Source organism: Podarcis filfolensis (assembly GCF_964270895.1).
Source record: "Podarcis filfolensis genome assembly, chromosome: 2".
NCBI lineage: Eukaryota > Metazoa > Chordata > Lepidosauria > Squamata > Lacertidae > Podarcis > Podarcis filfolensis.
The window spans coordinates 17,329,634-17,352,320 of record NC_139605.1 but is presented as its reverse complement, the minus strand read 5'-3'; the positions used below and the strand labels follow the sequence as shown (position 1 = coordinate 17,352,320).

Below are 22,687 nucleotides of genomic sequence, written 5' to 3'. Positions count from 1 at the left end.
AGAATGGAGATATAATATTGAATACACTTGTTTTTAGTGGGTAATTTAATTATTGTTTGATTTTATACTAATGATATATGTGATATTAGCCGCCCTGAGCCCAGTTTTGGCCCGGGAGTACGGGATACAAATAAAAGTTTTGTTGTTGTTGTTATCATTTTTCAGTTCATGGGGAATGGCACTTTTCATGATATGCTGGTGAGCAATTTTCTTGTCTTGTTTTTCCTCCTAAAGTTTCTCTCCCACAAAGTTTTGAGACATGTGCTTGAAAATGTATACAGTGGTAAAGGTAAAGGTACCCCTGCCCGTACGGGCCAGTCGTGTCCGACTCTAGAGTTGCGTGCTCATCTCGCTCTAGAGGCCGTGAGCCGGCGCCATCCGAAGACACTTCCGGGTCACGTGGCCAGTACCTCAGGTTAAGTACTTAATTTGTTCCAGAGGTCCGTTCTTAACCTGAAACTGTTCTTAACCTGAAGCACCACTTTAGCTAATGGGGCCTCCCACTGGCTGACCACTGGTTTACATATGAGCATATGGTAGCTGGCACTTTAGTTCAATCTTATTATTCTCAACTTTAAATTTGCCTTCTTTAGATCACTACAAAACATTACCATTTTCAGTAAGCATCCCAACCCTTACGTGCAGGTACCCTATCCCTGCATCAGGCCATGTAAAAATTAGAAGGTTTTCTCATTGTACACATGGTACATGGGTGATCTCAGCCATACCAAGATGCCACTATTGCTCTTGTGACAGCAGTTTATTCCAGCTCCATTTTGAGTAGGTATTTTGCTATTTATCTTTTTTTCTTTTCCAGATGTTGTACAGGGAAGCAATGTGGGGAGATAATCAGAGCCATGAAGAAGAATTCATCTTACTGGGAGTGGCTGACCGCCCACACTTGGAGATGTTGCTCTTTGGTCTTGTCCTGATCTGCTACACAATGACCTTGCTGGGCAACACAACCATCATGGTGGTGTCACGGCTGGACCCCCATCTCCACACCCCTATGTATTTCTTCCTCAGCAACCTCTCCTTCCTTGATCTTTGCTTCACTACCAGTCTTGGTCCCCAGATGCTGGTGAACTTTTGGAGGAAAAGCAAGACCATCAGTTATGGTGCCTGCGTGGCCCAGCTCTACATCTCTCTCGCTCTGGGCTCCACAGAATGTATTCTTTTGGCTGTCATGGCCTGCGACCGCTATGCTGCCGTCTGCCACCCGCTGCGTTACACTACCATTATGAGCCACTCTGTATGCTTCAAAATGGCTGCCATCGCCTGGATTAGTGGGCTAAGCACCTCAGTGGTGGAGTCGGTGATGACTCTTCGGCTCCCACGGTGTGGAGAGAACCGAATAGACAATTTTTTCTGTGAGGTGCCAGCCTTAATCGAATTGGCCTGTGTTGACACCTCCTTCAACGAGGCTTTGCTTGTTGCTTCTAGTGCTGTCTTCCTTATAGTGCCACTAGGCCTCATCATGGTCTCTTATTGCTACATTGTGGTTGCTGTGTTGAGGATCAGCTCAGCAGAGAGCAGGCAGAAGGCCTTCAACACCTGTGCTTCCCACTTGATCGTGGTGTCGCTCTTTTATGGGACGGCCACCTTCAGCTATGTCCAGCCCCCGTCCAACTACTCCCGTGATCAAGGCAAGATGGTTTCCCTTTTCTATACATTTGTTGTCACCATGCTCAATCCCTTAATCTATACCCTGAGGAACAAAGAGGTACACAAAGCTCTAAGAAGACTGATGAAGAAAACTTAAGACTAATGTCTCCCAACTCCGTTCAGAGACTGTGTGGTTATATTTTAATAAAAAATAAATAAAACCTCACTGATCACTTATGTGGCACTTTTTGTCTTAAACAGAGCTTCTTTTTAATTTTGAATTGACTGCCAGATATGCCAATGAATCAGGCTGGACACTGCAGTCTGTACTGCACCCCTCTGAGGTCTGTGGCCTAGGCAGTTACCTACTTTGCCCCATGATAGGGCTGGCCCTGGGTGCCAGCCTCAGTCAAATAGGCCTGTTGTGACACCTCACTGAATGTGGTGGTGCTCTTTGCTTCCAGTGTGGTATTCCTTGTAGCACCCCTAGGCCTCATTATGGATTTCATAGCTACACTATGATGCTGTGTTAGATTCACTCAGCTGAGGGCAGTAAACACCTGTACCTCCCACTTGATTGTGGTGTTGCTGTTTTATGGGGTGGCCATTTTCAGTTACCTTCAGCCCCCGGTCCAACTATTCTTGTGACCAGGCAAGATGGTTTCCTTTTTCTATACATTTGTTGTCACCACGCTTAATGCACTAATTTATATCCTGAGGTACAATGGGCTTGCCCCGTTCTTTCCAGGCACATGTCCTTGTTTTAAAACTTTGTGTTTTAGTGCCCCTCCCCATTTTGCTCCAGTGCATTCACCACAGAAAACACTCTTTAAAGCAAAAGGTCATTCAGGTGCAGATTTAAAGCATGGACCATGTCTGGAAAGTGTGGAGGAAAGCTAAAAGTGGATAAGCTCAAGGAGAGCACAACAACCACCCTCTCCAGTTGCGGTTCCTGGCAACTGATATTTAAAGCCTGAATGCCATGTATATTGTAATGTCTACTTTCACCTTCAGAGTTCAGGTGCATTCATTTTAAGGTTGAATGGTAACTGCTGGTGCCTATTAGGTACGTTCTCCTTCATCCCTAGAAGTTACATTTGGAGGTGTGCATTGAGAACTAATATCCTTTTTAAAAAGATAAAGATTAAAAAGACTGCCATTAATACGACCGTTGGGTTGATGGGAATAAAATGGAGGATAAAATGTCCTTCCTACAGATGTACTGTAAGGCCAAAGACGGGAGGGGAAGGAAGGTAGGGAAAACAGTGTCAAACTGGTTCTGCAGAATGGAAGTCACCCCCACCAAAGTAGCAATAATATCAAATGGCTGGTTCACATGACACAATGACAATCAGCAGCCGTAAAATGCATTAAACAGAAAAGTAGTGTGTTGGTATGGTGTGTGTGTGTGTGTGTAGAACTGGCAGACAGCTAAGCCAAAAGATCTTGGATTGGAAAGTCAAATTAAGGGCCCCTGCAGCTGTCCTTTTTAACACACATTCATAGCTCTTTGTGCTCAGGATGCTTTTGGGGTGGTCACATACAATCCAACAACAACAACAATTTTATATGTACCCTGTCCATCTGGCTGCCCAAACGATGCTGATTGCACCTGCAGAATTTGGGGGGCAGTCACACTGCTGCATTTCCATTCATTGCAAACTTCCTGTTGAAATATTCTATACCACAAATGTTTGGTGTAAGGGGTTTCTCCCACATCTGTTATGCTATAGCCCCAGCAGTTATGTGGTAACACTGAGGAAGCATCACAGAACAACCTGAAGCAAATTCTTTATGCTACCACTAATCAGTGCTTTTTTCCTCGGGGGGCGCAGGGGTACGCATACTCCTAAACATTTTGTCAATCTAAGTTTGGCCTCATTGAGGGGCAGTATTTCAATATGAGTAGGAAAATGAGAGCACCCCTAAACAGTTTTTTAGGAGGGAAAAAGCACTGCCACTAATACACAGTGATGGTGTCAAAAACATGTTGCTGAATATCACTGACAGGGCCTTGAATATCAGTACATCACCACAAGGGGGGTGAACTGTGTCGTATGCATAGCAAAGAAACAAAACCCAAGTGGGAGAAAAACCAAATGTAGATCAATTCCTAGTGAATTTTGTGGCTGTATGATGATGTGAACCCAGATCCCCCCCCTTGGACTAAAATTAGTTCTCTAAATGTGACACCACCACGAGGTGTCCAAAGAGCAAATTGGAGTACTGAGAAATATCAATATGCAATGAAATAAATTTATCCGACCAACAGTTTCTATATAGCTAGTTGATTCAAAGACTTTTGCTCCCTAAGGAGTTAAGTAGTATTTTTCTTTCCAGGTCTTCCCTCATGCAAGTCACAGACTCCAAATGACATTGCGCAAGCGAGGAGGAGGAGAGTCTTTGAGGCTTCTTTGCTCATGGCTGCAACGTAAAATTTTCCCCTAATTATTGAGTCTGAGTTCTGTTCCATCTGCGGCTCCATGATGGTTCTTCAGGGAGCTGCTGAAGATGCGGCTGGGGAGGATAGCAACTTGCTCCACCACCTCCCCACTGGATAACATCATAAAATCTGACAGTAATTTGGTTTAAATGTTGTTGTTTTTTTTTTTTAAAAAATACTAGATTACCTTTGGCCCTCCAGATGTTGGTGAACTACAACTCCCATCATCCCAGTATTTGGCCATGCTTGCTGGGGCTGAACAGAATTGTGCTTCAGCAACATCTGGAGGGCTCAATGTTAAGTCATGTTGTCAGAGCTACCCTTGGTCCCAGCTCACAAAGGACCAACGCTGCTTCGTTGTTAAGTATAAAAGTCTTTATTGAAGTTCAGTTTCACTTCCTTTTTTTTTTAAAAAAAATAAATTTTATTAACTGGCCAATCACATCAAATTAAATCACATCACATAAATTCCAAATTACAAAGCCAAATTTTTAAATTTTGTTGGGGGAACCCATACTTCAAGATCCAAAGGGGGATTCAAATCATCTTCTTATTACTGCGTCAGTGTCCAAATCAGTCCCAATCAGTCCAGACAAAGCTCATAATTCTATCCAGTCTTATCTTGGTGTTTCCACATCATATCTTGTTCATATAATTTCTCTTTTTCTTTTACGATCTCTTCTGTTAGTCTCCTTAAGCCGATAAGCAAATATAATAATCCTGTGTGAATTTCCCGTTCTTCCAATCTAAGTCCAGATGGTTTCCATATATCTCCTTCGTAGATAACATCACTCTTTCCATCATAAATCAGGCATTTTTCGCTCTTAAGTCCCACAGAGAAATTAATCCACGATATGTAAACAGCTCTATTTCTCTCTTTCTCCTCCCAGACCCAAGAGCTCCAACAATGCCTCCCAAGATGGCGACGGCATTTTTAACTGCGTCATTCCAAAACTCTTAACTTTCCAGCTTCGTCTTGAAACATTGCTTTGGTTCGAAAGTTTATCTCCACACAGCCTTAAATCACAGCTTAAGTCCTTAAAGTTCTAACTCATTAGGGGAGGGGATTCTTGTTAATCACATAAAGAGGAAAGGAAAGTTTTTTCCCCCTCCCCCCTCAGTCATTTGCAATACCGTATCTTGACGTATCTTCTCATATTTTGTTCTTGCCTTGTTATCAGAGATCTCTTCTGTCAGCAGTCTTTACTCCCCCTTTTTCCTTGAAATATGTGCAATTTATCTCGTCCAAATTGTTTCTTTTGAAGATTCTTGCAAACTAGAGGCGCGGATCAGGGACGGCGTCCAGGAGTGCCGGAGTCCCACAGGAGGGCTTTGTGCCTAGTGCCCCCACCCCCACAAATTCGGGGGTGGTATAGGGCACAGCAGGCAAGGGCCGTCCCCCCCATAATCCTGGGGGGGTTGAGGAGGCTAATTACCCCCATCATAGCCTCCAAATTACCTCGTGTGGGTCGGAGAGATGTTATTGTCAGCCATCTTCCGATGCGCCACCTAGTGGCCCCCCCTGAAGTTCAGTTTCACTTCCAGAGCCGCAGCGCGCAGCTCTACGTCTCAAGTGTCAGACCGCTGATGCTCCGTCTGAGTCTCCTCCCCCTTGACACCAATTTAAGATTCTAGCCTTGCTCCACCTTCTCCGCTGCTCCTTCCTCCTCTGGGTCCGCCTGCCCGCCGGGGTTCCGCCCTTTCTAGCCTCTTCTCCCGCTGATTCCCCTGAGCCTTCTCCCTCCCTCCGGCGGGCTTTAGGAGCTGGTTCCCCATCCGGGTCTCCTGCTGTTCCGCGCGCCTGCACATTTGAACTTGGCGCGCGCGCCCAGCCAGCAGCTTTCCTCCTGACCGTTCCACTGCTGCTGTCACTGCTTCCCCCTTCGGGGGGGCTAGCTGCAACTGGCCTCCCCTCCATTCCCCCACTCTCCGATGGAGGCGTGGTCAGCCCTGACTCCCTCTCTGGAGGAGACACTGCCCCTGACACATGTGACTCTCCCCCCCCACTACGCTCTGGTGGGGAAACTGGTCCCGATCCTCCACTGCTGCTTTGGGGTTCCCCTCTGGCTCCTTGTTTCTGGTGCGTCCCCCCTGGGACCCCCCTTGCCCTGACCATCGGCGCCCCCTTCTGGGAATCTTCTGATTCGCTGGAGAAGCTCATGGAATCTCTCGGGCCACTGTCATACTCCCCTACGCTGCCCTCGGATTCTTCCCCTTCGCTCTCCCAATCCTCTCTCCCCAGTGCTCCTGCTCCTGATTCCCTGACACATGTAAACATGAGAAGGTTTTCTTGTACACATGGTTCCTGGTTCATATTCATACTGCATAGATTCAGAAGCAGATTGGGGATGGGACATAACTTTTTAAATGGTATCAATGCAATCTATCATGAACAAAAAGCTAAAATTATTGTAAATAATGTGGTAACGGAGGAAACTAGAATTGAGAAGGGAACCAGGCAAGGGTGCCCACTTTCCCCTCTCCTGTTTATTTCGGTCCTAGAGGTCTTGCTAAGTATGATTAGAAAAGATGAACAAATTAAAGGTATTAAAGTAGAATCCAAACAATATAAATTAAAAGCCTTTGCTGACAATTTAGTACTGACATTACAGGATCCAGACTCCAGTGCAGTGAAAGCACTGGAGTTGATACAGGAATTCAGGCAGGTAGCGGGATTTAAGTTAAATAAGAGTAAAACCAAAGTATTAGAGAAAAATCTGGATAATGATGTGTCAGGGAACTGCCATCAGAGCCAAGAGTGGAGGTAAGGCTCCCCAACGATGCAGGAGAAGGGACCAGCAGGGAGAGAGAGAACACTTCCTTTGGGGAAGGAAATCGGCGTGACACCAGGAAGAAAGGGGAGCAGGGAAGGACTTTGGAGAGATGGCTCCAAGACTCTTCCACAGAGACCAGCGGGGAGAGCCCAGGACCTCCGCTGGCCACGCCCACTCTGCGCAGAAGACTTCCGCGCAGGGAGGCTAGGCGGAGACTTGGCGTCAAAGAGCTTTTATGTTGGAAGAAGTTCAGGAAACGCCCACTGACGGATTCTGCCAGTGACTGACACAGCCACGGAGAAAGGGCTGTCCAGCCAGGGAAAGGTTTAGCCAGACAACGTTGCCTAGAGCAGCAGCCCCCTTACGCACGAGCAACCCCAATTCCCTTTACATGATGAAATAAAACTATTACAAGAAAAGACGGGCCTAGATTTTGTGAAAAAAGTCAAGTATTTGGGTGTGAATCTGTCTCGGAAAAACTTGAACTTATATAAAGAGAACTATGAGAAACTATGGAATGAAATTAAGAGAGACCTAGCGATATGGTCAAATTTAAAACTGTCATTAATGGGCCGGATTTCAGTGGTTAAGATGAATGTATTGCCAAAGGTGGTTTTTTTTGTTTGTTTCAAGCCCTCCCAATCATAATGTGAAATGCTTTAAAGAATGGCAGAAAGCTTTATCTAGATTTCTCTGGCAGGGGGGGAAACCCAGAATTAAATATAAATTACTTAGGGATTATAAAGAAAGAGGGGGATTCTCCCTGCCAGATTTGAAAATCTATTTTGAGGCAGCTGCTTTTTGCTGGATTAAAGAATGGATACAACTAGAAGACACTGATGTTTTAGATTTAGAGGGATTCGATAATTTGTTTGGATGGCATGCATATCTATGGTATGATAAAGTAAAGGCCCATAATGCTTTCAAAAATCATGTAATTAGGAAATCTCTGTACAACGTATGGATAAAATATAATGATCTCTTAGAAAGGAAGACACCCAGATGGCTTTCACCAATGGAGGCGAAGGCCCAGAAAAAGTTAAATATGGATATCAAGTGGTTGAGGTATTCACATTTATTGTTGGAATTAGCTGGAGTAGCTGGGTGGAGGTGGGGGTCACTGAAAATGCCCATCCCATAAAAGAGTGACACCACAATCAAGTGCAGGCAATCCAACATAAAAAAGAAGCTCTGGTTGCCATATAAGTGATCAGTGATGTTTTATTTATTTTTATTAAAATATAACCACAGAGCCTCTGCATGGAGTTGGGAGACATTGGTCTTAAGTTCTCTTCGTCAGTCTTCTTAGAGCTTTGTGCACCTCTTTGTTCCTCAGGGTATAGATTAGGGGATTGAGCATGGTGACAACAAATGTATAGAAAAGGGAAACCATCTTGCCCTGATCGCGGGAGTAGTTGGACGCGGGCTGGACATAGCTGAAGATGGCCGTCCCATAAAAGAGCGACACCACGATCAAGTGGGAAGCACAGGTGTTGAAGGCCTTCTGCCTGCTCTCTGCTGAGCGGATCCTCAACACAGCAACCACAATATAGCTATAAGAGACCATAATGAGGCCTAGTGGTACTATAAGGAACACTGCGCTAAAAGCAACAAGTAAAGCCTCGTTGAAGGAGGTGTCGACACAGGCCAGTTTGATTAAGGCTGGCACCTCACAGAAAAAATGGTCTATTCGGTTCTCTCCACACCGTGGGAGCCGAAGAGTCATCACTGTGTGCACTAATGAATTGCTGAAGCCAAAAAGCCATGCGATGGCAGCCATTTTGAAACATAAAGAGTGGCTCATAATGGTAGTGTAGTGCAGTGGATGGCAGACTGCAGCATATCTGTCATAGGCCATGACAGCCAAAAGAACGCATTCTGTAGAGCCCAGAGCAAGGGAGATGTGCAATTCAGCCACACAGCCACCATAGGAGATAGACTTCTTTTTCTTCCACAAGCTCACCAGCATCTGTGGTCCGAGGCTGGTGGTGAAGCAAAGATCAAGGAAGGAGAGGTTGCTGAGGAAGAAATACATAGGGGTGTGGAGCTGGGGGTCCAGTCGTGACACCACAATGATGGTTGTGTTTCCCAACAGGGTCATCATGTAGCAGGTCAGGATAATGGCAAAGAGAAACATCTCCAAGCGTGGGCGGTCAGCCACTCCCAGTAAGATGAATTCTCCTTGGTAGCTCTGATTACCTTCTTCCCACAATCCTTCCCTGTACATTATCTAGAAAAGGAAGAAACAAAAATAGGAAAATACCTACTCAAAATGGAGCTGGGATAAACAGTTGGCACAAAAGCAATAGTGGCATGGTTGCAAGACTGTGATCACCCAGTGATTCTCATTCTTGGACATGAGACTCGTCCCCGTTCTCGAAGTCCAAGCTCCAGTTAAGTGTAATCTCTACCCAATCTGCTTCTGAATCAATGCAGTATGAATATGAACCAGGTACCATGTGTACAAGAAAACCTTCTCATATTTACATGACTTAACATTCAGCCCTCCAGATGTTGCTGAAGCACAGTTCTGTTCAGCCCGAACAAGCATGGCCAAAAGCCTTGGGAAGATGGGAGTTGTAGTTCATCAACATCTGGAGGGCCAAAGGTAATTAGTATTTTTTTTTAAAAAAACAAAATTTAAACCAAATTACTGTCAGATTTTATGATGTTATCCAGCAGGGAGGTGCAGGAGGAAATTGCTATCCTCCCCACCTGCATCTTCAGCAGCTCCCTAAAGAACCAACATGGAGCCGCAGAAGGAACAGAACTCAGACCCAATAATTAGGGGAATACTTTACGCTGCAGCTATGAGCAAAGAAGCCTCAAAGGACTCTCCTTCTCCTCGCTTGCGCAATGTCCTCTGGAGGCTGTGACTTGCACGAGGGAAGGCCTGGAAAGAAAAATACTACTTAACTCCTTAGGGAGCAAAAGTCTTTGAATCAACTAGCTATATGGGAACTTTCCAAGTTGGTCGGATAAATTTATTTCATGGCATATTGATATTTTGAGTACTCCAATTTGCTATTTTGACACCTCGTGTGGTGTCACATTTAGACAACTAGTTTTAATCCCAGGAGGGATCTGGCTTCACAGCATCATAAAGGTAAAGGTAAAGGGACCCCTGACCATTAGGTCCAGTCGCAGACGACTCAGGGGTTATGGCACTCATCTCACCTTATTGGCCGAGGGTCATGTGGTCAGCATGACTAAGCCGCTTCTGGGGGACCAGAGCAGCGCACGGAAACGCCGTTTACCTTCCTGCCAGAACGGTACCTATTTATCTACTTGCACTTTGACATGCTTTCGAACTGCTAGGTTGGCAGGAGCAGGGACCGAGCAACGGGAGCTCACCCCGTCGCGGGGATTCAAACCGCCAACCTTCTGATTGGCAAGTCCTAGGCTCTGTGGTTTAACCCACAGTGCCACCCACGTCCCTTCACATCGTCATACAGCCACAAAATTCACTAGGAACTGATCCACATTTGGTTTTTCTCCCCCTCGGCTTTTTGTCTCCTTGCTATGCACATGACGCAGTTCACCCCACTTGTGGTGATGTACTGCTATTCAAGACAATGTCAGCCCACTAATCCAGGCAAAAGCAGCCATTTTGGAGCACAGGGAGTGGTTCATAATGGTAGTGTAGCGCAGCGGGGGGCAGATGGCAGCATAGCGGTCACAGGCCATGACAGCCAAAAGAATACATTCTGTGGAGCCCAACACAAGAAAGATGTAGAGCTGGGCCACACAGGCACTATAACTGATGGTCTTGCTTTTCCTCCAGAAGTTCACCAACATCTGCAGACCCACACTGGTGGTGAAGCAAAGATCAAGGAAGGAGAGATTGGTGAGAAAGAAATACATGGGGGTGTGGAGATGGGGGTCCAGCCGCGACACCACAATGATGGATGTGTTGCCCAGCAAGGTCATTGTGTAGCAGGGCAGGAGAATTGCAAAGAGCAACGTCTTCAAGTGTGGGTGGTCAGCCACTCCCAGTAAGATTAATTCTCCTTCATAGCTCTTATTGCCTTCTTCCCACAATGCTTCCCTGTACGTTATCTAGAAAAGGAAGAAACAAAAATAGGAAAATACCTACTCAAAATGGAGCTGGGATACAGTTGGCACAAAAGCAATAGTGGCATCTTGGTATGGCTGAGATCACCCATGTACCATGTGTACAATGAGAAAACCTTCTAATTTTTACATGGCTTAACGCAGGGATGGGGAACCCGCCTGATGTTCCTGAACTACAACGCTTCTCGGCCCTGGCAAGCATCGCCAAAAGCATGAGAAGCTGGGAGTTGTAGTACAGCTATGTCTGGAGGGCCAAGGGTAATCTAATATTCAAGATTAAAAGGAGTTAAACCAGGTTACAGTCAGAAGACTAGGGTGCTCTGATTTAGCACTAAAGTGTGGGCTTTCTGGGGGAAGTAGCAGGGCAAAGGCAAAACCTCTGCCTAGAAAGCATGGGACAAGTGGAAAATCACTTGGACCCATGCTTTCTACACACGAAACAAGCAAAAGGGTGGATGGGCATACATTCTTGCTCCAGATTATTCTAGCACAGGGACAGCCAACACTAGACTTCAGCTCCCAGAAAGCATGGGAAATGATCGGGAATGATGGGAGGCATAGTGCTAATGGAAGAGAATACATAGCTGATCTTGGATTTTAAGATTGCTCTGCGGTTTTTATTGTATGGTTTTTATTTTGAGCTGTGGAAAACCACTCTGGTATTTTTATGAGTACAGTGGTACCTCGGGTTACAGACGCTTCGGCTTGCAGACACTTCGGCTTACAGACTCCGCTAACCCAGAAATAGTACCTCGGGTTAAGAACTGTGCTTCAGGATGAGAACAGAAATCGTGCTTCGGCAGCGCAGCAGCAGCAGGAGGCCCCATTAGCTAAAGTGGTACCTCAGGTTAAGAACAGTTTCAGGTTAAGAACGGACCTCCAGAACGAATTAAGTTCTTAACCCGAGGTACCACTGTAGTGGCATATCAGTATTTACAAATAAATATTTAAATGTGCTCTAGATGGTGCTACCTTTAGAACATACCAGAAGAGTTTAGTTCATACAAAATACAGTGGCTTCTGACAGGAACCCACAAACTGGGAGTTAGCCAATTCCTTTTTTTAAATGGTAAAATGTTGTTTGGCTCTGAACAGGATATGTAAGGGTTGAGATGCTTACTAAAAACGATAATATTTTGTAGTGATAGAAAGAAGGCAAATTAGAGTTGAAAATAATTAGATTGAAATAAAGTACCAGCTACCATATGCTCATATGTAAACCAGTGGTCAGCCACACCTTGAATACTGTGTACTATTCTGGTGGTCAAATCTCAGAAAAATGTAGACTTGCGGTTAAAAATACATAAAGACAAAGAGCATACAATAAAATGATCCAGGGTTGGAGACCTCGCTTATAAGGAAGATTTGTTTAGAGAAACTACACAAAAGTCGAATAACCTAATTGTATCAGCTGCAAATACAAGTAACAGAAAGACAAAAGCTGCTTGCCCCCCCTCCGGTATTTAAAAGAAGAATCAACTTAAGGAGGGAGTAGGAATCTGCGATAAATATGCTTAATCTGTTTCCCAACTTCACCTTGAAATATCCTTTCCATACACTTTCCCCATATACATTTCCGAGCACACGTCTCAAAGCTGTGAGGGAGAGAAACTTGAGGACAAGACAAGAAAATTACTTACCAGCATATTGTTGAAATTGCCATGTCCCATGAACTGAAAAATATGTATTCAATATTTTATCTCTATTCTCTTCATTTCACATCCATCCATTATATAATTTATTGTCACTTTCTTTCTCAGATGATACTCCTCGCACTACCTCACTAGGGAGTGTCATTTTAGGGTTGAAACTTAGTTCTTGCCAATTTATTCAGTGAGGGGTATTTTTGAGTGTGAGGAATTCAAATCTGCTATTATTTTTGTGACTAGACAACGTTTAGTTTGCTAAGTTCACATTTGATGAAGAAGCACATAAACTACTTTTGGAAAACCAAATAATACTAATTTTATCATATAAAATATATAACTGCAGCTACTTGGCAATCAATTTGAATGATATCTATGCAATCTTACACCCATTTTACTTACCAAGCAAAACAAAATTGTATTAATTTAACCAAAATGTCTTTTGAATTCCCAAGTTATTTTACAACATTTTAGCAACCCTTTATTTTTGATTTAGCTCACCTCTGTCTCAGTGAGAAGTAAATTCATTCTGAAAAATGTGTATGCAATATTTTATCTCTTTTCTTCTCTTCATTTCTCTTCCATCCATCCTGTAATTTGTGGTCCCTTTCTCAAGATGACACTCCTCACACTACCTCAGAAGGGCGTGTCATTTGAGGGGTGAAACTTAATTATTGCAAGGTATTCTTGAGTGTGAGGAATTCAAATCTGCTATTATTTTTGTAACTGGACAACATTTAGTTTGGTAAGTCGACGTTTGATGAAGAAGCACATAAACTACTTTTGGAAAACCAAATAAGTTTAATATTATCATATAAAATATATAACTGCAAGCACTTGGCAATCAATTGTAATGATATCTATGCAATCTTACACCCATTTTACTTATCAAGCAAAACAAAATTGTATTAATTTAACAAAAATATCTTTTGAATTCCTGTCATGTTAGAACTTTTAGCACCCTTCATTTTTGGAATTAGCTCACCCCTGACTCTTGGTCTGCTGTGACAGTCTGTGTTGAGGGAGCAAGTGGCTCCACCTTGGGCCAAGGAAACTCTCACAGAGCTCACTCTGGATGCAGCTCCGTAGTCCAGGTCATCAAGAGGGTACTATGTGGAAAATACCAGGGGTAGCCTGGGCAGTCATGAAATTGCCTTATAGCCAATAAGAGCATTAGTCCAGCTCTCTCAGTATTACACAGTATTCTCCGTGCTTGAGTTGCCGGGTTTTGTTGGACTACTACTCCCATCACCCCTCAGACACCTTAGCCAATGGTGATGGGCGATGGGAGTTGTAGTCCAACAGGCAGGGGTGGTGTGGTAGGAAAGGGAAGGCTGCTTCAGAATAAACCTCACACACCCCTGACTATTAATCATGTCAACTGGAGTTGATGGCAGTTGTCATTCCAGCCACCTGTCAGGCACGACGCCAGCGAAGGTTGCTTTACACCTTCCTGTTCTATAGTTGAAGCAGGTAGAGAATGAAATCAAATAAGAAGAAATCTTTTTGAGAAAGCAGAGAGAAAGAGCAGTGTGTATGTGTATCTGAAGGGGAGAGGGTCAAGGGGGAAAGGGCAGGAGGAGACTGAAAAAGAAAGAAATGCAGATTCTCTTACACCTGGAGGCAAGCCCGCAAGCCCGTTCAAGAGATGTCCAAGTTTGAACCTGGAACCTTCTGCATGCAAAGCAGATGCTCCACCACTGAGCTATGGCCCTTCCTATGTGACTAGAGGGGGGCAGAAGGGAAGATGGCGACTGGGGGAGACACCCAGAGAGGATGAGCCAAGCAAAAAGAAGCACACACTGAACCACACTGACAAGAAATCTTTTTGAAAAAGCAGAGAGCAAGAACAGTATGTGTGTGAGTTTGTGAAGGGGAGAGGGTCAAGGGGGAAAAGACAGGAGGAGACTGAAAGAGAAAGAGAAAGAGATGCAGATTCTCTTATATCTCCATAATGATCAATGTAAATCGTGGTAGCAAAAGAGAAATACTCTCCGCAACTTTTACCCTGAGCGGCTTGGCTAATTCAGTCCAGCTCCTTGGCTCTTCTGCCTCAGCATTGTGTCCCATACTATCTGTTGATACCGGCACATATACATGACCATAGTAGTCTGATCTCTCTATCTCAAAAGGGGCCTTCAGGGGTCAGGATAAATGATTTTATGATGTTATCCAGGAGGATGGGAGAGGTGGAGGAAATTGCTCTCTCTCCCCTTCTTCAGCAGCTCTCTGAGGAACCATCATGAAGCCCCATAAGGGCCAGAACTCAGGCTCGATAATTAAGGGGAAACTACATGTTACCCTTCAGTCATGAGCAAGGAAGCCCCAAAGGACCTGCCTCCCCTTCCCTTGCACAGCGTCCTCTGGAGGCTGTGACTTGCACCAGGGAAGGGATGGAAAAGAGAAGACTACTTAACTCCTTAGGGAGCAAAAGTCTTTGAATTAACTAGCTATGCAGAAATTTTCAAAGTTGGTTGGAGAAATTTATTTCATTGCATGTGGATATTTCTGGGTATTCCAATTAGCTATTAGGAGACCTCATGTGGTGTCACATTTAGAGAACTGGATTTAGTTCGAAGGGAGATCAAACTATGGGCATGGAGCCCATAGGCTGGTGACTGCCTATTTGGTAATCCGGCACTGAGGACTGTGGACCCTCTGCCTTTCAAATGGACCCTTACTTTTAAATTTTTAATATCTCTATGGCAGCCTTTGTTGTGTGAATGGTGCCATGGATCCCCTGGGGTCCAAGGTCCACCGATCAGGAGCACTGATTTGCAGCATTTTCACCTCACCTTTCTATAAAAATAATGTCATTATTACATTACAATGTTACAACACTGAAATATTCCAAACACCAATAAAACATCTGTAAAATAATCATTAAAAACAAATGAACAGAAGCAACACTGAAAGTCACCATAGAATGAAGGACAATTCATTATTATTAGAGTTGGCAGCCATTCTGTTCCAAATATGAATCTTTCATTATTAGGCAGAGTGTTGACCATAAAGATGAACGTGTTGCCAAGAATGTTATTTCTGTTTCAATCGATTCCAATGATCGGCAGGATGGATTGTTTTTGGGCATGACAAAAGGATATTTGTAAACATATCTGGCAAGGGAAAAAACCGAGGATAAAATATTAAAAGAAAGAGGAGGTTTTTCACTGCTGGATCTGAGATTATATTATGAAGCATCCTGTCTTTGTTGGTTGAAGGAATGGATGACGTTAGAGAATTCACATATTTTAAGACTTAGAAATCATGATAATATTTTTGGCTGGCACACTTATTTATGGTACAAAAAGGTGAATGTTCATAAAGGATTTACAAACCATATAATTAGGAAAAAATTGTATAGAGTGCGGGATAGTTACAAGAATTTACTAGAAGTAAAAACACCATTATGGCTTTCACAGCTGGAAGCTATAGCAGTAAAGAAAAAGAACATGACAGAAGGGTGGACAACTTATAGAAATTTATAAAAACAAGAGGGAGGAGAGTATAAATTAAAAGAATTTAAGGAATTATCTGGGAAATTAACAACATGGTTACAATATCATCATTTGAATGAAGTGTTTAATAAAGTTTGGATATGAGGCTTTGGGGAACAAATATCACAACTGGCGAGAGACCTGCTGGAATGTAATATAAACGTGTTGTCTAAAATGTATAAAATATTATTGGAATGGGAGACAAAGGATGAGCAAATAAAATCTTCAATGATACACTGGGCAATAGATATCAGTCATAATATAGATATGAAAGCATGGGAACGATTGTGGAATTTGAATGTAAAATCTACAGCGTGTTATGGTTTAAGAGAAAATTATATGAAAATGATATATCGTTGGTATCTAACACCAAGAAAATTGGCAAAATCTAAATCTAAATCAAACAAATGTTGGAAACATAAAGAGAAAGAAGGTTCTTTTTATCATATGTGGTGGTCTTGTAGTAAGGTTAAAGCTTACTGGAAAATGATATATAATGAATTGAAAATGATGTTCAAAATAACATTTATAAAAAAAAAATTATAAAAATTTCTTTTGGGAATTATAGGGACACAACTACCAAAATTGTATATAAATTAATTTATGTATGCTACTACAGCAGCAATAATGTTACTTGCGCCAAAATGGAAAGAAGTAGAAGTCCCAGTAAAGGAAGAATGGACCCAAAAACTTATGAAATATGCAGAAATGGCGAAACTTACTGGAAAAATAAGAAATCAAGATAACAAACTCTTTATAAAAGAATGGAAATGGTTTATTGAATAATTACAGACAAATTGTGAACAGATAAAAACATTAGCAGGATTACTGTAATAATCTGCAGTTTTATAAGACTATATATTCACAGTAGATAATTAAATGAGCAAATTAAATGAATTTGAATATGCAGAAATGAAAAAAATTAAAGAACCGCAGAAAGAGGGGGAAGGAAGTCAAATTTTGAAATGTTAAATGGATTGTAAAATTAATGAAATGTATCAATTTGAAAAGTATAAATAAAAAACCTTTATTAAAAAAGTTGGCAGCCATTCGACTCAAGTTGTTGATTTCCTCATTATTCTTCCAAGAGCTTTGTGCATGTCTTTTGTTAAGTTGTGGGTGAACATATCAGACAACACAGCGATTCTTCAAACAGATCTTGTTTATTCACAGGCCAGAACAGAACTGGGCTGAAGGGTTCAGCCAACCTGCTTATATAGAGCTCAACTACAAAGCAACAGTAACAACTTTCTGTAACTATCCAATCACTGAATGTCACTTTCAATTCCTTATTTGCATATGCGGACCTGAGTGAAAACTATCTACAGTATCCCCCTTCTGGTCCAGGGTGAGAACTTCAGCACATAACATCTTTGTTCCTCAGAGTGTAGATCAGTGGATTGAGGGTAGTGGTACCAAATGTATAAAAGAGCTACATCATCTTGCCATTCTCCATGGAGTAGCTGGATAGAGGCTGGACGTAACTGCAAATGGCCGACCCGTAAAAGAGCGACACCACAATCAAGTGGGAAGCACAGGTGCTGAAGGCCTTCTGCCTGCCTTTGGCTGAGCGGATCCTCAACACAGCAGCTGTTATATAGCTGTAAGAGGTTATAATGACACTCAGTGGTAAAAGAAGATAAACCACACTGGAAGAAAGGAGCTCAGCCTCATTGAGCGTGGTGTCAACACAGGCCAATTTGATTAAGGCTGGCGCCTCACAGAAAAAAGTGTCTATTCGGTTATGTCCACACCGTGGAAGCTGAACAGTCAACACTGTCTGCACTAGTGAATTACTGAAGCCACAAAGCCAGGCAAAGGCAGCCATTTTGAAAGATACAGAGCGGCTCATAATGGTGGTGTAGCGCAGCGGATGGCAGACTGCAACATATCGGTCATAGGCCATGACAGGCAAAAGAACACATTCTGTGGAGCCCAGAGCAAGGGAGATGTACAACTCAGCCACACAGCCACCATAGGAGATGGACTTGTTTTTCTTCCAGAAGCTCACCAGCTTAAAACCATGGAGAGACCTGGTCTGAATAGAGACATTGGATTCTTATCTCATTATACATGACAAAGCTATTTTTAGTCATCTCACCCCTTGCTTTTTCCTGTAAGACCATTGCAGTCATTAACAGCCGTCAACAGGTTTACCACACCTATCAGCCAATCACCCATTCCCACCACCCTTCTGAGTAATACCCATCCTCACCCTCTACTATATATGAGGGTCTGGTGACTTCTGTTTCAGTGTATCTGAAGAAGTGTGCATGCACATGAAAGCTCGTACCAATAACTGACTTAGTTGGTCTCTAAGGTGCTACTGGAAGGAAATTTTTTTATTTTGTTTCAATGAAGGAAAGGCCCTTGTTATACACCCACTGCCTACACGCTCCTCTTCTGTTATGTACTGAGCTGAATCCCAGAACAATAGGATCCAAAATGCAGTAGTCAAATTGGTCCACAGGAGCCACCCAATCCAGCTCCAGGTGGAAGTGATTCAGCGACCTGATTGGCCTGCAGGGGCACCCAATCAGGCTCCTGGATGAAGTGAATCCGCAACCTGATTGGCCAACAGGAGTAGCCCGGAATTAGCCAATCACGCAGGGCCCATTGTGTAAATAATGTATATATAGCTAGACGTTTTGGGGAAAGTTTCATTCATTGCTACTACGAGCTGAATAAAGAGCATGAAATTCACACTCGACTCCGAGTATATTTCATCTTCCTTATAGATTTAAAGCTTCTGCCGCTGTTGCGATACAGCTAGCACAAGGGAAAGGGAAAAGAACCCCTGTTTTGTCCCACACGAGAGTAAAGGCTGGGAGGTAGGGGAGGCAAAAGGTGGCGGACGCCAAAAGGCTGGGTAACCAAACGCCAAAAAAAAGTAAAAATAAAATAAAATAAAATAAGGGGTGGGGGAGTAAAGCGTAGAAATTTAACTCAGGAGGAAGCAAAATGCAGCGGTAAATGGGGGTGGGGGGAGGCGGAGGATCCAGGGAGGGAGGAAAGCAAAGCGCTCTATGAGGTAAAGCACCCAGCTCTCACACGCCCTTCTCTCAGCAAAGTTTAAGGGGGCGGGGATTGGAATTAAGCAAATCCTGCAGGCACAGCCAATCAGGCTTCTGGAGGAGGTGAATCCGCAACCTGATTGGCCTACAGAAGCAGCCCGGAATTAGCCAATCAGGCAGGGCCCATTGTGTAAATAATGTATATATAGCTAGACATTTTGGGGACAGTTTCATTCATTGCTACTACTATGAGCTAAATAAAGAGCATGAAATTCCCACACGACTCTGAGTATATTTCACACACCACACATTTAAACCACTATAATACCACAGCGGATGGCACTGTGGTCTATACAACAGAGCCTACAGCTTGCAGATCAGAAGGTTGGTGGTTCGAATCCCCACAACAGGGTGAGCTCCTGTTGCTCGGTCCCTGCTCCTGCCAACCTAGCAGTTCGAAAGCCCGTCAAAGTGCAAGTAGATAAATAGGTACTGCTCTGGCGGGAAGGTAAACGGTGTTTCCGTGCCCTGCTCTGGTTCGCCAGAAGTGGCTTAGTTATGCTGGCCACATGACCTGGAAGCTGTACACCGGCTCTCTTGGCCAATAAAGCCCGATGAGCGTCACAACCCCAGAGTCGTCCGTGACTGGACCTAACAGTCAGGGGTCCCTTTACCTTTAATACCACTTTAAACAGCCCTGGCTTCCCCAAAGAATGCTGGGCGCTGCAGCTTAAGTAGGGTTGCCATATTTCAACACACACCCCTTTTTTGCCAAATCTTTAAAAAAATGAAAATTGCCAAAATCTACACTACCAACATGGGCTGCCGCACATCCAGATTTTCCCAGACATTTCAGTGATTTTCTGCCCAGATGCTGTTTACAAGGGCTGAATACTGACTGTGTCCAGGAAATTTCGGACGTATGGCAACCCTAAGTTTATGGTGTTGAAAGTTATTAGAAGACCCCTGTTCTCCTCACAAAGCTACAGTTTCCTACAGAATCAGACAGCATTTTTAAAAATTAGTAATCTACTGTATAGACCACAGCAACAAATCGGATCCACTTTCCCCTTCCCAAAAGCAGCAGCTCAAGGCACCTTATGAACTATGAAAAAAGCATTAAAAATAACAGAAAACATTATTATTATTATTATTATTATTATTATTATTATTATTATTATTATTTCTACCCTGCCCATCTGGCTGGATTGCCACCAGTAGTCACCAAACCAAAAAGCAGCATCAAGGAAGAAGAACATAAAGGGTCCAAATGAAGAATCAATAAACTAACAGTTAATAACTTTGCCGAACTTGCAACACAAGTCCTACAACTTGGGCACAATTATAGCAGTTTGAAGTTCTGCAAATGACGAAAGAACTCTGACGAAAGTCGCCTTCCCTGAGGATGTCATGCGAGTGGCAGCTGGCCTTTGGGACTGCATGTCTTAATGGGGAGCCGGCCTCTAATTGTTCGGCTTGAAGTTTGATTCCCTGAGGCTCCGTGATGTGCAGGAAACTTCCTTGCATTGTCCATTAAATTCTGGAGACGCAGCAACAACAGTCCTTTCTTTAGTAAGATCCCCATAAAGCCAGCTCCCTTCCCCTCCGATGCCCTGCAAGAAGTAGGCTTAAGCTGTGGGAGGTCTCTAGGTACATGTAGTTGGGGTGCTATTCTCAGCCAGAATACCAATGATGCTAGGGTGAAGTAGACAAGCTGGAGTTGTGGGGAGAGTGAAGATCCAGCTTCTCCCTTTTATTTAATCTCTGAGGCTCTGCAGCTATCTTTCCAACCTTTCTGATAGTCTATATTCGTATCTGTTTCCATTCTCCTGATCTTACTCTCTCCCTTTCCCACCACAAGCACACACACAAAGAATGGATGCTTCCTCCCACCTAACTTCTAACTGCATTCAACTCCTTTCTTGACATTTAATTCATTATAGTCTATAATCCTTGGACTCTTTCCTAGGAACATAGCATTTCCTTTCTTCACATTCCACATCTATCACCCCTCTTTCTGTATGCCTGCCTGCCTGCCTCTTTGTACCTCTCCACACCTGTCTGCTTCTCTTTGCTTGACTTTCTCCTTCCATGCTGCCAGCCTCTCCCTCAAGCCAACTTCTGCCACAGCCTGTGATCTCTGGCCATAGCTTCTGGACCCTAAAAGCCTATCCAGAGTGCATCTGTTGATGGGAGCAAAGTCCCAAGACAAGCTGACTGCTCTGGTCTCCTACAAGTAGCAGGACAAATACCAGAGCAACGGAATCATCCCTGGAATAGAAGCAAAAATCGTATCCTTCGTCATCACACGAGAGAAAAACTGGAAGAAGGGAAGGCGATTGTTACGAAGACAGAAGTGAGGTTAGGAAGGGGCCGACCCAGCAAAAGAAGAAAAACTTTGTACTAGAGTACCAATATACGTGAGATGAAAAGGAGAGCTGAGATTAAGTGGCGTTTAGTTTATGTCTTTCGATCTATGGGAAGCAGCCTTTTCCTTCATGCAGAGGTGAGTACTGTAATTTGCTTTATTTACTCCTACCGGAGGTTTCTAGTCCTTGTGGTTTTGCAAAATTTTGTGCCAACAGGCCTTTGCATCTGCCTCCCCAGAAGCACTCTTTAATGCATATTTGTTCTGATTTGCCCTCATGGTGCTCTCTGAGCGGTCATACCCAACCCCACTTTTAATACAGTTTGCGCCTGCAGAAGCTTTCGGATAGTCATACTATTTCATTTCCAAGCAGTGCACAACCTGTAACATGCTGCTGAAACCCTGTAACTTTTTATACCACAGCTTTTCCAGATTATTTTTGTCCTGCTGTATCTGTACAGCAATAACACGCTAGCATTGGGGAAGCATCACAGAACTGAGGGCTCGTCAACACTTCTGCTTGTCCGTTGTCTAGAAAGAGCAGTTTTCCCCAGGGGAAAGCAGTGGAGCAAGAGGAAGTGTGGACAAGCCCTAAAGCAGGATAAATCCATTACTAATTCACTGTTGGGGGGACGCAGGTGCACTGTGGGTGAAACTACAGAGCCTAGGGCTTGCCAATCAGAAGGTCGGTGGTTCGAATCCCAGCAACGGGGTGAGCAGTTCACAACATAAAAACACAAAATGAGAATACAAAATACATAATAAACCAAAAACACCCACAAAAAAACAACATATTTAAAAAGCCATAACAAAACCCAAATAAGCCCATAGGAAGTCCATGGGTTGAAAGCTTGGCATTTTAATTCATGTCATATCAAATCACTTTGAGATGTTTTATGGGAAGTGATTCACTAATTAAATCATCATTATCACCATGCTCCTTTATTTTCAGTCCTAATAATTACTGGCACTGAATTGTTTTGTCTCTCTCTTTTTATTCATTACAGCACACTGCTATAATAAGTGAGCTTTCTGATGTGGCCCCAGGATGTATTGGGAAAACCTTGGGAGCCCACAGCCCCATTCAGACAGCGTTAGCATGTTTGTGAAATTCAGACCCCTTTGCCCTGGTATGCATCACTTTAGCCTTATGCTGAATTTCACTTGCTCTGCTGTTGCCTGTTTAGACAATTTTGGTTTTGGAGCTCTTCAGAATCTGAGATTTTACTATAATGAATAGTTTACTGTCATTATTAGAAAACCTGA

General features: G+C 43.5%; 3 protein-coding genes across 3 annotated transcripts; 1 reads left to right on the top strand and 2 right to left on the bottom strand.

Moving 5' to 3' along the window:
- The first annotated feature begins 518 nt into the window (after positions 1-518).
- Positions 519-1,838, top strand: LOC310757130 (olfactory receptor 2G3-like). Its single transcript, XM_083602327.1, has 2 exons — positions 519-780; positions 818-1,838. The coding sequence occupies exon 2, from the start codon at positions 818-820 to the stop codon at positions 1,760-1,762; it is 945 nt and encodes a 314-aa protein (XP_083458453.1). The 5' UTR covers positions 519-780; the 3' UTR covers positions 1,763-1,838.
- A 6,219-nt stretch (positions 1,839-8,057) lies between these two features.
- On the bottom strand, positions 8,058-12,932 carry LOC310757112 (olfactory receptor 2G3-like). Its single transcript, XM_083602304.1, has 2 exons — positions 12,537-12,932; positions 8,058-9,052 (listed from the first exon to the last, which is right to left on the bottom strand). The coding sequence occupies exons 1-2, from the start codon at positions 12,564-12,566 to the stop codon at positions 8,105-8,107; spliced, it is 978 nt and encodes a 325-aa protein (XP_083458430.1). The 5' UTR covers positions 12,567-12,932; the 3' UTR covers positions 8,058-8,104.
- A 4,539-nt stretch (positions 12,933-17,471) lies between these two features.
- LOC310758199 (olfactory receptor 2B2-like) lies at positions 17,472-21,146 on the bottom strand (the record flags this gene model as incomplete). Its single annotated transcript, XM_083604127.1, has 2 exons — positions 17,472-18,053; positions 21,111-21,146. The coding sequence occupies 2 exons, from the start codon at positions 21,144-21,146 to the stop codon at positions 17,472-17,474; spliced, it is 618 nt and encodes a 205-aa protein (XP_083460253.1).
- Positions 21,147-22,687: the final 1,541 nt, after the last annotated feature.

What these genes read in the sequence shown, in the direction of transcription:
- LOC310757112 (XM_083602304.1), bottom strand. Translation starts at nt 12,566, where the DNA reads ATGGGACATGGCAATTTCAACAATATGCTG. An exon ending in GCAATTTCAACAATATGCTG is followed by an intron (nt 9,053 to 12,536) that starts GTAAGTAATTTT and finishes TTCCTTTTCTAG; the next exon opens with ATAATGTACAGGGAAGGATT.
- LOC310757130 (XM_083602327.1), top strand. Translation starts at nt 818, where the DNA reads ATGTTGTACAGGGAAGCAATGTGGGGAGATAATCAGAGCCATGAAGAA.